The sequence below is a fragment of the Vigna umbellata genome, chromosome 6 (genome assembly GCF_029865625.1).
Source record: "Vigna umbellata cultivar VRB3 chromosome 6, Vumbellata_1.0, whole genome shotgun sequence".
NCBI lineage: Eukaryota > Viridiplantae > Streptophyta > Magnoliopsida > Fabales > Fabaceae > Vigna > Vigna umbellata.
In genome coordinates, this window is record NC_142170.1 from 38,661,700 (window position 1) to 38,676,603 (window position 14,904).

The following is a 14,904-nucleotide window of genomic DNA, read 5'->3' on the forward strand; positions in this document are numbered from 1 at the left end:
ATAAAAAGGAAGCTTTTGGTTCCATCAAAACGTTTGTTGTGATAGTATGAATAATGAGTTATAACTTAAATAATAAGACAACATATGTGTTTATTCGTGAGATTTTTGTAAACTAAAAAAACTGATAAGGAAAATAGTTCATATAAAACACATTGCAACAACATATACACATTTATGTATAAAAAAAATAATAGGATTGTTTCGTGATATTTAATTTTCATGTATAGAATAAATATCCTAACACTAAATATCTACAAGTCACCTTTTTTTATGTTATCCTTTGTGGTTTAGTAGTCTAAAGAATTAAAGTTATAAACAATACAAATAAAAGAACAGTGATCTTTGTATACAATTTGGACAATAATGTTACTTACATAGAAATATAATTTATAAATTAATCAAGTGTGAAGTCGTAAACTAGTATTCTGTGGGAGTAAATTTTATATTTTTAGAAGATGAGTGATGTAAGGAAGTTAAACAAAATATAATACACGTAACTCCCTTTATTTGGCTAAATCTTCATTTTAGGTATCAGAAGATAAAAAAAATAGTATTAATTGTTTTAGACTTACCAGAGAAAAAATACCTAAATATTTTTTACTATTAATTGCTTTAGATCTTAAAAAAAATGTTCAAAAATCTTAAAAAATAAATTTTAAATAAAACTATGATAAAAAAAATCATATTTAAGTATACTTAAGCATTCTAAACCCTTACACAGTTATTTAACAGAACAGTTGTATAAATGTCTCATTGCAACATGGGATGTCACCAAATTCATATATGACTTTGATAGTTGAAAAACTAGTGCCAAGTGTTAGAATTTCATCTCGACGAATTTCATCTTAACAAAGTGTCAATGTCTTTAATATAGGTTAATATGTTTCTCATTACCAACCATGAGAAGTGACTAGGGAAAACAAAAAATATACACATATAAAATGGATAAAATTCACGATAGATAGTTGATATTAGTGGATATTTACTACTTGCGGAAAATGGGTATAATATCCGCTTATAAACGGGTCAGATATTATATCCGTTACTTGCAAAAAATAAAAAAAAAATATTTAATTTATATTTTATTAAGTTAGATTTAACTAAAATTAATATTAATTTATATTTTATAAGGTTAAATTTAATTAAAATTAAATTTTAATTTATCTTTAATTAAATTTATATTATATTTTATATATTTTTTGCAATTTTATTTTAATAATTTATAAAAATATTTTATTTTAATATTTGTGGGTATATATGAGTATTTACGGATATCCGTGAATATTTTTTAAGTGAATATATGTGCAGGTAGCGGATGATTTTTTTTTGTCAGGTCGAGTTACAGGTAGGTATTATCCGTGCCCGATCCAACTCGTTGTTATCCCTATGACCATTAATATTTATTCTATTAATCAATAAATAAATGATGGTTGAAAATAAAAAGAAATTACATAAGATATTTCCAACCACCATTTTTTTATATGATTATGACCACTAATTTAATTATTTTCATGAATCGTTATTTAAAAATATAAATACTAAATCTCAAGTAAATTTCAATATCTAATTAGTTTAGTATTAATTATTTATATAAACATATAATTTATCGCATCTCATCCATATTTACCTTATATTTAATATAGTTTAACTATTTTAAGATAATTTTTTTTATACTAACTTATCCTATTATTTTTTTATATTTTTATTTATTTCTTTTGTAATAATCATCTTACAATATTAACAAATGAGAAACTAAGTAATAATACGTTTTTAATAAAGAAACAAATATATTATTGAAAGTTTATTAGTCTTTTAATAATCACTTATATAAAAGTTTGATATTTTGAAAAATTCATAATCTATAATTAATTTTTATATATTTTATTATTATAATTATTATTTTAGATAATTGTATTAATATCATATATTTATAATTATTAGTTTTATTTTATCAATTTTATGATACTTTATTTTTTAATATATCAATATTTCAAATACTGAATTTTTGTCCTCCAATAACAAAAATACAAATTTGAGATATTGAAATAAAGTAGGATTGAAATTCGTTATCTGATTAATTTTCTTGAATTTCTTCTATTTAATGATCCAATTAATCACAGTACTCATATTTTAGTCCCTTCGAACGTCTATTAGTGTCTTCGTGACACGTGAACACAAGGAAAAATCTAAACATTAGAAGCAACCATGACAATACAAATTTAATTACAAAACAAAAACCACAACTCCAGAATTTTCCGATTGGAATATAAAATGTAATCTTACAACTAATACAAGTACAGATTCTCTGCTGAGATTTTAACACTGTTATTTATTAACTTTTCAAAATATATTCATGTTGATATGTATTAAAAAAATATTTTAAAATATCGAAATTACTGTGTATATGTATTTTAAAGATCCACACACACACAAAAAAAAAACAACAGAAAATTCAAATCCAACAAATGCAAAATAAACATTTCACCACGGAGAATTTTAAGCCATAAGTCTCTGAAAGACAATAAAGTAAATCATCATTAAACACTTAGTTGACATTGGAATCTTTAATAATAAGAAAAATCAATAGATGACCGCAATTGAAAGAAAATAATCACATTGCATTGAAGTTGTGAGAAAGTCAATCAAATCAAAGTACTAGCAATTACTTAAGAACCATAAATGTAAAATTGAAAATAACATTGACATTGTGATAAAGGTATACTCTCAAATTGCAATGAGCAATACCAATAATGGAAATTAAAAGAAAAATATGTGTCATACTTTTGTGGTTGAGATTATTATAATCCATCTAAAACTATCATCCTCTCAACTATTTTTTTAACTGAATTAATTATAGCTAACATTTTATATCTCTAGTAAAACTCAATAGATTCATCTTGTTTGTTTGTTTATCTATTGACATTTTAAAAGTGGATTAACATTGACATTACAAATAGGTTAAAAATAACGTATTAAGTCAGAGGATATTTAAAAAATGTGAAAGCACACTGTGCTTTAATTATATTGAGATATCTAAGAAATAATATGGTATTTTCAATTTAAACAAGAGAGTTAGGCCTAAAAAAGAATCATGATATCACAATAATTTTACTATTCCAAGATTAAGAAAAAGGAAATTATTATGGAATGATGTAATGATTTTTTATTCAAATTGAGTTTATATAAATGATTATTCTAATTTTGGTCAAAGTTACCATTTTAATACCTATTAACTTTTATTTAATATTAATTGGTGATCTACTTTCTTAAAAAACTACAAGTTATAATAATATCAATTCATCATTTATGTAATTATATATATAATATATATATATATATATATATATATATAATACATTTGATAATCAGTTTTAATGTATATTACTATGATTAATTTTTTATCAACAGCTGAATAATTAAATGATAGGTTAATGATGAATTAATTTGTTTATTTTAAAAATTAAAATACAAAAAGTTTTATAGAATACGAATTTAAGTCTTATACATTAATAATTAAAATCTTAATTACGGATTTTCTTACAAAATATTTAACGTTTGGTAACAAACTACGTAAGAGAGGTAAGAGAAGAAACAGAGTGATTCAAGGTTTGGTGTCTGAGAGAAGTGCTTCCGCCATCTCTGATCCGAAGCAAAGAAAAGCTTATGGAAACGTAATTCTCACCCTTTTCTGGTTCATCTTTCCCTTCCCAACAACACCCATCAAATTCAATCTAACATACACAACCACTCACAGCTAAACCCTTCTCTCTCACAATAAACAGTAACAAGAAAGAAAACTGTTCCAGTAATAACAGATCCATTTCTCTCTCTTCCCCACCTTCTAAAAGCTCGCCTTTTCTTCAATTCTCTCAAAACCCTAATCCTCTTAGCCCTCTGATCCACACCGTTTTCCATGTCTGGGATGTATTTACATTTGGGTCTGTTTCTCTGCATACTTTTTGTGTGCTGTTCAGCAACTTCGTCTTCTTCCTTCGCGTCGCGCCGTTCAATCCTTCGAGAGGTCAAGAACGCTGTTAATCATCCCGATTATGCCGTTGAACTGAACGGCACGAATTTCGATGCCGTTCTCAAGGAAACCCCTGCTACTTTTGCCGTTGTAGAATTCTTTGCCCATTGGTTAGTTTTTGCAGTTTGTATTAAGTCGTTGTGTTTTATGTGTTTCTAGTCGGGGAATTGTGTGGAATCTCTTTTGGGTGTTAAAAAGTTTGGGCTTTTATGGATTTTACTTCGAGGGTGGGAGTTTCTTTATTTTTGTATTTTTTGTTTTGGATGATAGACTCCGTGGTTTGATCTGAAAAGTGGATCTGTAGTAATAGTTGCGAGGTGAGAGTATGGATTCTTGACAAATTAATGGAAGGGTTTTGGAAATTTTAATTGATTGGTTTGTTGAGTTTGCTTTTTACGGTAGATGGTTTTTCAACGGGTACTTCTAGTCTAGTTAAGGTAATTGATGCCATGGGTAGTGAAGGGTTAAAAAAAGCACAATACAGTGGATATTATCAAGTCTTCACTTGAAAATTGTCGTTATCTTTTGTTCACTTCACCCTGTTCCCTCCTGGCAGACCTCCTTGAGTAATCTCCTCAACAAAAACTTATAGGAGAAGAAAATAAGATGAATCACATGGTCTAAAAATTTATAATTAATCTGGTTCAAGTTTGATCAAACATTATTTCTGGGAAATATACCATATTTTTTTAATTGATCAATTTTTGTTTATTTATATTTGCTTAATTACTTATATTCGTGCAGCAAACTTCTGAAGTGATATTGGCGTTCACATTCAAGAAATGTTTGAGAATAAAGTCATTTTTAGTTATAGTTTTAAATATATATTGTTATTGTCAGATAATTGGATTATTTTAAACATGCGAATTAGTTTTTACCATTTTATATATTCCCTCTCTTCCATCTTTAAGAATGAAATATGAGGACAAGAAATTCTCATTTTCTGTTTTGTCCCTTTCTTTATCAGGTGCCCTGCATGTAGGAATTATAAGGTATTGTTTGCTAAAAAGTATAATTAGCTTTTTGTTAGTTTTCTGTTACAATTTAACGCATCATGGTATCTCACTGAAATTTGAATGTAGCCACACTACGAAAAGGTCGCCAGATTATTTAATGGACCTGACGCAGTGCATCCAGGAATCATATTAATGACAAGGGTAGATTGTGCATCAAAGGTTCGTGCACCTTATCTTGCATTCTTAATTAGGCCAAGGTGATATTTATGCTTATATCTTATACTGAACATGCCCTGGCAATTGGTATCTCTATTTTCAATTTTTTGGCAGCACAGATAAATACTAAACTATGCGATAAGTTTTCTGTTGGTCATTACCCTATGCTTTTTTGGAGCCATCCTTCTAAATTTGTTGGCGGTGGTTGGGATCCTAAACAAGATAAAAATGATATACGTGTGATTGATGATGCACGCACTGCTGATCGGTTACTTAGTTGGATCAACAAGCAATTAGGCAGGTATGATGCATAAATAAACTCATTGTTGATAATTATATTATGGTAGGTAAATATTTTATCTAGGCTAGATGATGATAGGAGAATATTTTATTAAAGCCAGATGTTGTATATGAATTTTCGGAATATCAACTCAGTAGACATATAATGATTACAAACTGGGCACTAGGCGGTATGGAAAAATTGAAGTTGTAACTGCTGGAGTCTAAAATTATGAGGTTAAATCTGATGGATGCTGAAATTTGTCATAATATAATTTGCTTTAATCTGATGGAAGTTGTATGTGCAATGTTCATGATGTTGCAGTTCGTTTGGCCTGGATGATCAGAAATTTCAAAATGAGCTTCTTTCATCCAATGCCTCAGATCCTGGACAGGTCCATTTCTTCACGCACTCGCATGTTTGATTTCCTTCCGTTTTATATTTGAAGATATTAATCTTTATGGTATTCATGACTTGGAAAGATTGCCAGAGCTATCTATGATGTAGAAGAGGCAACTTCTACAGCTTTTGACATCATCTTAGAGCACAAGGTAGATTATCTATTTCCCTTATTGGTCCTTTTGTGCTTATTGGTTTGGGTGATACTACAAATGCTTTATGTTTGGCAGATGATAAAACCAGAAACTCGTGCTTCACTCATTAAGTTCCTTCAGCTTTTGGCAGCTCATCATCCTTCTAGGAGGTAAGACAAAGGTTTTGCTGATATGCATGATCCTTTCTTTGCTCAGTGATTAGTGTCAAACTTTTTGTGTTCTGAATTTCTTTTCAGATGCCGGAAGGGTACTGCTGAATTTCTTGTGAGCTTCGATGACTTGTACCCAACAGATTTTTGGTCAACTAAGCAGCAGGAAGATGATAATAGTTCAATTAGGAACCTCAAGATTTGTGGGAAAGATGTGCCTCGCGGATACTGGGTAGGATATCAATACTTGTATTACACCTTTTACACATTTCTGTAATTGATGAATATTTTAATCCTTTTTGAAAGTTACCATATTACGTTAATTGTAGTTTAGTTATTAATTATTAATGGTTGTTGGATCTCATTATTTATTGCTAAGAAATATCTGCAAGCATGCTTTATATTTTTTAGAAAAGAATGTTTTTTAATGTCAATGGGAAATTCTGTTTGGTATACTTGTCTGTCACATGCTTTGTCCTCAGGGCTTTCCTATACAAAGATTTGGCTTGATAAGCATTGCTTTCACTATTTGTTAAGCACTCATACATGGGTAAAGGGCCAAAGTGGAATTTTCGTTGGCAAGTGTGGAGGAAGATTGGGGTTGTTGTGGGGGGGGGGGGGGGGGGGGGGGGGGGGGGGGGGGGGTGGAAGGATGAGAGCTAGGGAATCCTCTAGTTGGTCGTGAGTGGCTATTGCAATGTTGCCACATTCAGTGAAGTTTTCCTTCTCTGATGCTCTATATGTTCTTCATATTACCCTGTAATCAGAGCACTGTTCTAAGTATTTCCTCTCTTAATATACAGAAAATTCTGTTCCTATCATCATCCACACAAAACAAGAGAGAAGGTATGTCTAGGGAGGGACTTCTAAAAAGAAAGGGAAATCAGTGAGCCAAAATAGGTAAAAAAATTACATCGAAGTGTCCAATGTCTTTGCATATCAATAGTAAAATTTTCCTTGAGAAACAATGCTAAGGCCAAAACATTTTGATATGCAACAGATGTAAGGTACCAATATGGAGAAAGGCGTGGAACACTTTCACCTTATTAGATATAGTGGACGATTATTTTGGTTCTGTGTGGAACACTTTCACCTTTTTTTGTATGACAAATGTAAGGGGAAACCCTGGAAAATGTAGGCAGTCATCTCTGTTACACTGAGTAATTGTACAATGGATGCATACGCATGTGTGTCAAACTTCCCCATATGGAAGTTCCTCTGGTTATAATGTCAACCCTACAAAAAATCATAGAGCTTTCTTTATAGTCTTCTGCAATTGGTGAAAAAAATAACCTTATTATAGTGTTATTACTTATTTAGTGAAATTGTATTTTCTCTCAAATACTATGTTCGGTGGGATTTGAAGATCAAGATACATGCATAGTATGTTTAGTATCTTTATTTTATTATAATTCATAATATTGCCTTCATTCATTAAATTTTGAATTTTTAGTTTGAAACCTGATTATTTTCTTTTATTTTGACTTTTCTTTTATAGATGTTCTGTCGTGGCAGTAAGAATGAAACCAGAGGATTCAGGTAATACTTTACCGCCATATCTTGTCTGGTTCTTTGTATTCAATTAAATATATTCAACTTTTTCGTTTCAACTACCCTATAACCCGACTCATTGTTGAGCCATAAATCTTGTAACCTGACTCGATCCATCATAGGTAGCACTACAATCAAAGTACTCACCTATTTCTTTATAAAGATAGTAGCTGAAAATTAAAGTGTTAATCTACATAATTTGGCAAACAAAATAAATTGAACATCCAAACTATTCAAATATTTTTGAACAACATTCTAGATTTTAAAAAAATCACATTTTCAACCTACATAATTAGGAGTAGTAAATAATTGTGATAAAAAAATTTACCAAAAAATGGTATTATAAAGGATTGTTGGTGGTGGGTTACATGTCAACCCACACTTAACTTGATTCAAACTTGTTTAACTTGTGGATTAAGTGAATGAGATTTAATTTGACCTACATTTGAAAAAATATAATTTTTTTTCACTCTAATCTGGTTCGAATCCATAGTGAGACAGGTTAGCTTACGGGTTTGAACCCATTTTGCATCTTTAACTGCACCAACTGGTTTGACAGAAAACCTGGTCAATGTGTCTGATGTTTTGTTCATTTAATCTTCACTTGTTAATTTGACCAGACAAAAACTTGTTTGAACTGTATTTTTTATTCAACCAAAACTATCTTAGTCAAATAAAATTCCATACTACAAAGTTATGTATATGATATTTACTTATGGCTTGGTATCCTTTATTGGTTTTATCTTATAGGATAAAAACTTGTTTGAACTGTATATGATGTTTACTTATGGTTATTTTATGCTAATTTAAAATTTTGCTTAAGTTTATTTCTTATGGTTTCTTTTTGTTTGTTACGATGAATATTTAAAATATATATAAATTTGATTGTTATTAGTTCAATCACAATCAAACAAAAGAATACCTTTATTGACTCAATGATTGATACCATTTATAAGATGTCTTCTGCAAACCTTATATACGACTATGGTTGCCCCATCTTATCTCTGTTGTTCCAGCTGTGGTTTATGGGTTCTTCTGCATTCACTCTCTGTGAGGATAGAGGATGGAGAGAGTCAGTTTACATTCAACGCAATATGTGATTTTGTTCACAACTTCTTCATCTGTGAGGAATGCCGACAACATTTTTACAAGATGTGTTCAAGGTAAGGGAATTGAGTATCACTGAAGTTGTTGATCAAATTCAATTTCTTTCTACTCCTGTAATTCGAAATAAATTTTCAGTGTTACTAGTCCTTTCAACACGGCCCGTGAGTTTGCACTCTGGTTGTGGAGTTCCCACAACAAAGTGAACGAAAGATTGATGAAAGAAGAAGCATCACTAGGCACCGCTGACCCCAATTTTCCAAAGACTATTTGGCCACCAAATCAACTTTGCGCTTCCTGTTACAAAGCCTTTGATCAGAAGAGCAACAAAATTGAATGGAACCAAGACGAGGTCTTTAAGTTTTTGACTGATTACTACGGTAAAACACTAGCGTCTCTGTACAAGAACAGGAATATTGACGGAAATGATGGAGCCGAAGAAGATTTAATAGTCGCAACTAATGCAATTGTGGTGCCTGTGGGAGCTGCATTGGCTATTGCTGTTGCTAGCTGTGCCTTTGGAGCACTTGCTTGCTACTGGCGTTCGCAGCAAAAGAGTCGGAAGTATTTTCACCACCTACACTCTTTAAAGAACATTTGATAATTAGGAGGGTAATGAACTCTTTCAAAAATTAACCAATGACTGGGTCCTGAAGAACTAAAAGGGGTGGGTATATGGAGAGAGATAGAGTGAGAGATTATGTTGGAGTTATTGAGATTCTTATATATTACTTCTTTTTGTTTGCATAATGTTTCAGGCCTAGGAGAACGTGGAAGTAGGAATTGTAGACAAGTAAACTTCAAGGCATGTGAGGTGCGTAGCAGCCTTCATAGGCATCCAATTCATGGTCTTACTCCAAAGAGTCTTGCCAACTTCCTTTTTGAATGCTTCATCAATAGAATGTACAGAAAACAATTCTTGCTCTGGACACCATTACTGATTTGTGCTATTTTCTTTCACCTTTTTTTTTTGGCCTTGAGTCACATCATCTACTATACACTATACAACCTTAGGATTTTGGGGGGAAAGGAGCACGCGACATGTAACATTTTTGCTTTGTAATTTGGTGTTATTTTTTCAATATCAAAGTAACTGTATAAGCTAAAAGGCCTGACTTACATAGTACGGTTTCACGTTTACCAAACATTTGAATGAAATCAAAGTCTAAAATCATTTAAAGGTCTTCATGGTTCGGTTGAGCTTTTATTTTTATCAGTTTCCTTGATGTTAAATCATCTTTAATTAAATCCATTCTAGTTATAGAAATCTCCAACCAGGTAATTGTCTGTGAATGATTGTTATTATTAAGATTTTAAGTTTCATTCTCCAGAATAATTCTTGTAATAAAATTTACGTTAGATGGACTGCACTTTTCCTCTATTTTCTTTACACTCAGTCAAACATGCCACATAATCAACGAGTTACGAATTGTACTTCTGCCACTGTAAAGATCCATTCAACTGTAAATGTTATCCAATAGCAAATTTTAAAAATTAAACAAATTTTAGTAAAGCCCGATTTGTAAATATGGGATAAAAATAATGAAAATAGGAGGACTGACTGACAATAAACAGTAGGAATTGGTTGGTTGTGTATTATTGGTTCAGGCATTCATCCTATCCATCCAAGTGCAACTAAAGCTACACCTTCATGCTGCTCCCGTAACTGAATCATAGAAAGTTGTCAACTTAGATTACCTGGTAGTGCCAGAAAGAGTCATTCGTTTGGCTTAGAGAATCATATTGTTTGGTTACGAAGGACTGAAGAAAAAATGAAAGCAGACCAGGTAACAATGACCGATTAGGACTTGAGTGTGACTATACTAAGAAAATCAATAGAACAAGGGTCTATTGACTATTATGTCTACTATCAATTGGAGGACTATTCGAGAATTGAAAAGGAGTGCGGCGCACATATCAAGACCCTCCTGGATCATGAGTTTCAACTAGTGACTAACAAGGATGCCATGGGAATATTACTGCATATACAATGTCATTTTCTATGGCTTTTCATTGATTGATAATCTGCCCATTACAAATAACATGAAACTCAAGATGATAGACAAAACTAGCATCCTATAATGAAATTAATGCCCCAAAAGTACCTACCGATCTTTGATTGCAGTATACACATGCCATGCGTTTTTTTATATCTAACCATTTAATTTTTCTCTATAATTGTAAATTTCTATCTGTACATCTGAACAATTCCAATCGGTAAATAAACAGTAATTTAAATGTATAACTTGCTGTTTCCAAGACTTCCCGAAGAGTAGCTATAGCAGAGGGACTAGGTAACACAAGTGGCATGCAATGCCTCCTTATGAGCTACGAACATCTGAATTTCAGTGTCCCCATCCTAAGCAAACTCCAGGTTCTCAAGAAACTTGTCTCCATCTAATTTACATGAAAAAAAATCAGAAGACAAAGTGCAGCATCTTAAACCAGGAGCTTTTCATCCTTCAATTACTTCTTCAAGTGGTTACCGGCTACACTATTTTTACAGTACATGTATGATATGAGGCTGAGGCTGAGGCTGCAAATCTGCTTGCTCGCTTTCATCGTCAGATGAAATGGCCAAGGCATTAAGATGCTCCTTACAGTTACAACAAGCAAAAATATCAGAGACTTCATTCTATGCAAATATATGATTCATGTGATAAAGTAAAGCATGGGAAAGAGACAAGAGGTTGATCCACGGCAGAGACTTACTCGATGCTGTCTCCGATGGCGCTGGATTAATGCCACTGCTCTAACCATGAAGTATATTGGAAGAACAACTCCCACAGTCCGAAACAACAACAGCTATCAAAACTCCATTAAATTGAATAAACCCTGGTAAGTACGAGCACGATCTATGCACTTGTTAAAATTACAAGTTGAGTTATGCAAAACGTACCAAAAAGAGTGGGAAAGAATACTCCTTATTTTCACTAATTACAAGGGGAAGTGTGTGTCTTAAAATCAGAATAACCATGAACTGCACAAGAGAAACAGAGATTGGAAATGTCACAATCAGTAGGAGTAAGGGCATAGTGGCATACATGCATAAAAGAGACAAGAGATTTACAATGACAACAATTGAACGACAGCAAATCAAACTTCCTGTAACAGAGGCTGAATACTGATCATAGTTAGAAGTGTTAACGTTTTGATCAGTGGGGACCATGCTAACCAAATGTGTACTATTCAAGTCTCTTCTTGAAATCTCCCAATTCCCCCTGACATAAACATCGTGGAAGCACATTGGAAAATGAAAATATGAAAACAAGGTTCACAGATTAACTTGTGGGGGGGAGAGTAAGAATTTTTTACGTGAACGGTACCTGAAACTCATTGGAATACGTCCAAACTGAAATAGTGGTGGAGGAGCAGTATAGCCTGGCCTGAATTGCTGAATTCACAATGTAGGGAAATCACCAATTAAAAAAATAAACCAAGTTAATCATTTGACAGGCTTGAATTACCGAAATTTACAACACAGCCAAAATAACCAATCAACCAAAATCAGGTGAAAGATATGACATGTAACAGCACGTGAAACCCAAATAATTGAGACGATGCCAAGTATGCAGAAAGAGTGAGAGTTAGGGATGAGAACAAATTTAAGTTTACCTGGTGGCATATCTCACAGGTGGTGTCACCCTTCTCATTACACCATCGTTGTATACATCTACGGTGAGCGTACTGCAAAAAAATCAATAGAAGCCTATAATGTTCATATGAGCTAAATAAAAATTTGATCACTAAATCCACAAATTACTCCTTATGAGCTATGTTCATACAAAACAATGCCTCTATTAATGCAACCGTGTCACTGAATTACAAGTACACAAATAACTTTAAGAATTTAGAAATAATAAACCAGATAAAATCACTAAATTTAGTGTTCATCACAACAGATTTGGTTTTCCATTAAATTTCGAAACGCAGACACCATGAATTCTCGTTACAAATGACAACAATACAAATTAAAATACTCAATCACTTCACCTATCAAAGCATATGATTATGAATATACTAGAAAATTAACTAACCTTCAAACTACCACAACAAGAGCAGGGTGTCTCCATATTGGTATCTTCATCGTCATCATGACATATCCTGCATTCTACCAGCTTCCCGGGAAATTTTATATCATCCAGACCCACTTTCATCAAATTGAGATCAATTTTCGCGTCATTCACTGCTGAGGATGCAGCCAACATAGACTTATTCCTGCTTTCAATTGCAGCTTCTAATGTGGATTCAGTAAGCAATCGATCGACCAGTAATTCAAAGTGATCCCCCATCTTTATTACCACAACTGACTACTACACTCCAGGGAAATTCTAGACCATGTAACTTTCCTTCAGAAATTCTGGAAATGAAACCCAAATGCAAGTAAAGAAACAAAAAAAAAAAATGCATATCAGCAACATCGAGAAGCATATTTAGAAAAGGTTAAATTTTCCGTTTGGGTGCTCATAAAATTGGGGAATTTTATCTTCATGTCGATATTCCCAGTTAGCTGGACCCCACATAATGCTTGTTGAAATAGGGGGTCAATATCATAAACACAAAGGTCCAAAAGCGGAACAAACACACCCCTCCACAACAACAAATATATTTCTTTTTTGAAAAAAAAAAGAAAGTTAATCGAATCTAAGAAACTGTTACAAACATCAACAAAAATGATAAATTAAACTGAATCGTTAATTTCAAAATTCCGTGTCAGAAAACAAGGAATTTGCATTTACAGCGAGAAACACAGCAACTGAAAAAAGGGTGCACCCCCAGAACCCATTAAGTCCCATTGAGAGCAAAAATATTAGACAAAATAGAAAAGTACGGAAAAAAAAGTTAAGGGGGAAAGAGGAGACATACCCAGATGAAAAAAACTAAACAATAGAACAAAAAGCAAGCACCTTTACGCAGAGAATGACTTAAAAAGAGGAAAGAAGCATCGAAATTGAAAAAAGAAGGGTGGAAAGGAAGTGGGAATCTTACAAGAAGGAGATCGCATTTTGTTGAAGCTAAGAAAGCTTTTTGAAACTTTTTTGCATTTATTTGCAGAGAACTGCGGATAAAAAAAGAAGGGGGAAAGTTCTCCTTCTACAAACTTGAGGGAAAGAAGAGGTTTGGGAATGAAGCAAGAGATTGAGTGTGGCTGATGTGTAAGGCAAATACAATGACAGATGCGAATTTTGATAGTTTCCTTTGTTATGTTGTCTGAAGAGTGCTCTTATTTATAAGAATGAATGTTGATTGCGAGAGAAGAGGTTGGGACCGCCATGAATATGATTCTCTCTTGCTTCCTTATTTCACCACCGTTGTTGTTAATGTTATTTTTCTTCTGTTTCTTCCTCTTCTTTTTATCCCAATTTTTCTCTCTCCTTCGTAACTAACTACCTCACCCATGGGCTTGGTGTGCCACCAACGTGTCCCAACTGAATAATAATAATAAATAAAAAATAAATAAAAATATTAAGTTTTACTTAGATATTTTGTGTAAATTTGTAATATAGATTTTAAGAGAAATAATTCGAAGCTAAATTATACTATTCACTGCAAATATTGTCTTCTTTTGTTATGTTAAAGCCGTAATCTAGTTATATTTTATTAAAATAAAATAAAATTGATTATTTTTTATAATAATTTTTTTTCAAAATTATATTTTGTATCAACAAATTGCGACTTATCTGGATGATTGAACTTCACCCAAGCGTTTCAATCCAATAACTTCCATCGGCATTTGATTATTTATAAAAAATATTTAATCAATTTTTAAATGGTTAGTTATATTTGTATATGTATTTAGTATTTAGTAATTAGTATAATTAGTATAATTTCCTTCACAAATGTCTTATTTAAGAATTATTACTTACCTGCTAGAATATATTTTTCACTTTTAAAAAAATTCATTAGAAAAATAACGGAATCAACAATTTTGTACGTGAAATGGTTGGAACTTTCACGTTTATTTCATACAAAATATAAAGATAAAATATTATAAAAATATAAAAATTTTGTATTTTTTAAAAAAGAAGAGAATAAAAAATAATTAAAAGTAACGTTAATAAATGTA

General features: G+C 31.8%; 2 protein-coding genes across 8 annotated transcripts; one reads left to right on the forward strand and one right to left on the reverse strand.

The window, feature by feature from the left end:
• Positions 1 to 3,565: 3,565 nt before the first annotated feature.
• On the forward strand, positions 3,566 to 10,021 carry LOC124848271 (sulfhydryl oxidase 2). Of its 4 annotated transcripts, none has more exons than XR_015780289.1 (12): positions 3,566 to 4,137; positions 4,995 to 5,019; positions 5,110 to 5,202; positions 5,319 to 5,500; positions 5,804 to 5,873; positions 5,962 to 6,030; positions 6,109 to 6,182; positions 6,270 to 6,414; positions 7,681 to 7,721; positions 8,750 to 8,896; positions 8,976 to 9,504; positions 9,596 to 10,021. XR_015780289.1 is itself a non-coding variant. In XM_088092987.1 (12 exons), the coding sequence occupies exons 1-11, from the start codon at positions 3,914 to 3,916 to the stop codon at positions 9,436 to 9,438; spliced, it is 1,533 nt and encodes a 510-aa protein (XP_087949113.1). In that variant the 5' UTR covers positions 3,566 to 3,913; the 3' UTR covers positions 9,439 to 9,449; positions 9,596 to 10,021. The 4 variants fall into 4 exon arrangements, 3 of the variants coding, with proteins under 3 accessions (XP_087949113.1, XP_087949112.1, XP_047181869.2); XM_088092987.1 differs by having other exon boundaries at positions 8,976 to 9,449; XM_047325913.2 differs by having other exon boundaries at positions 3,567 to 4,137; positions 8,976 to 9,401.
• Positions 10,022 to 10,817: 796 nt separating this feature from the next.
• On the reverse strand, positions 10,818 to 14,174 carry LOC148197424 (uncharacterized). 4 transcript variants are annotated; one of them, XM_088092525.1, is made up of 8 exons: positions 13,827 to 14,164; positions 12,875 to 13,197; positions 12,453 to 12,524; positions 12,164 to 12,231; positions 11,908 to 12,058; positions 11,737 to 11,817; positions 11,550 to 11,642; positions 10,818 to 11,433 (listed from the first exon to the last, which is right to left on the reverse strand). In XM_088092525.1, exons 2-8 carry the CDS (start codon positions 13,127 to 13,129, stop codon positions 11,338 to 11,340), a joined length of 816 nt encoding a protein of 271 aa, XP_087948651.1. In that variant the 5' UTR covers positions 13,130 to 13,197; positions 13,827 to 14,164; the 3' UTR covers positions 10,818 to 11,337. The 4 variants fall into 4 exon arrangements, 3 of the variants coding, with proteins under 3 accessions (XP_087948651.1, XP_087948649.1, XP_087948650.1); XM_088092523.1 differs by having other exon boundaries at positions 11,737 to 12,058; positions 13,827 to 14,166; XR_015780166.1 differs by having other exon boundaries at positions 11,402 to 11,433; positions 11,550 to 11,651; positions 11,737 to 12,058; positions 13,827 to 14,174.
• Between the last annotated feature and the right edge of the window lie 730 nt (positions 14,175 to 14,904).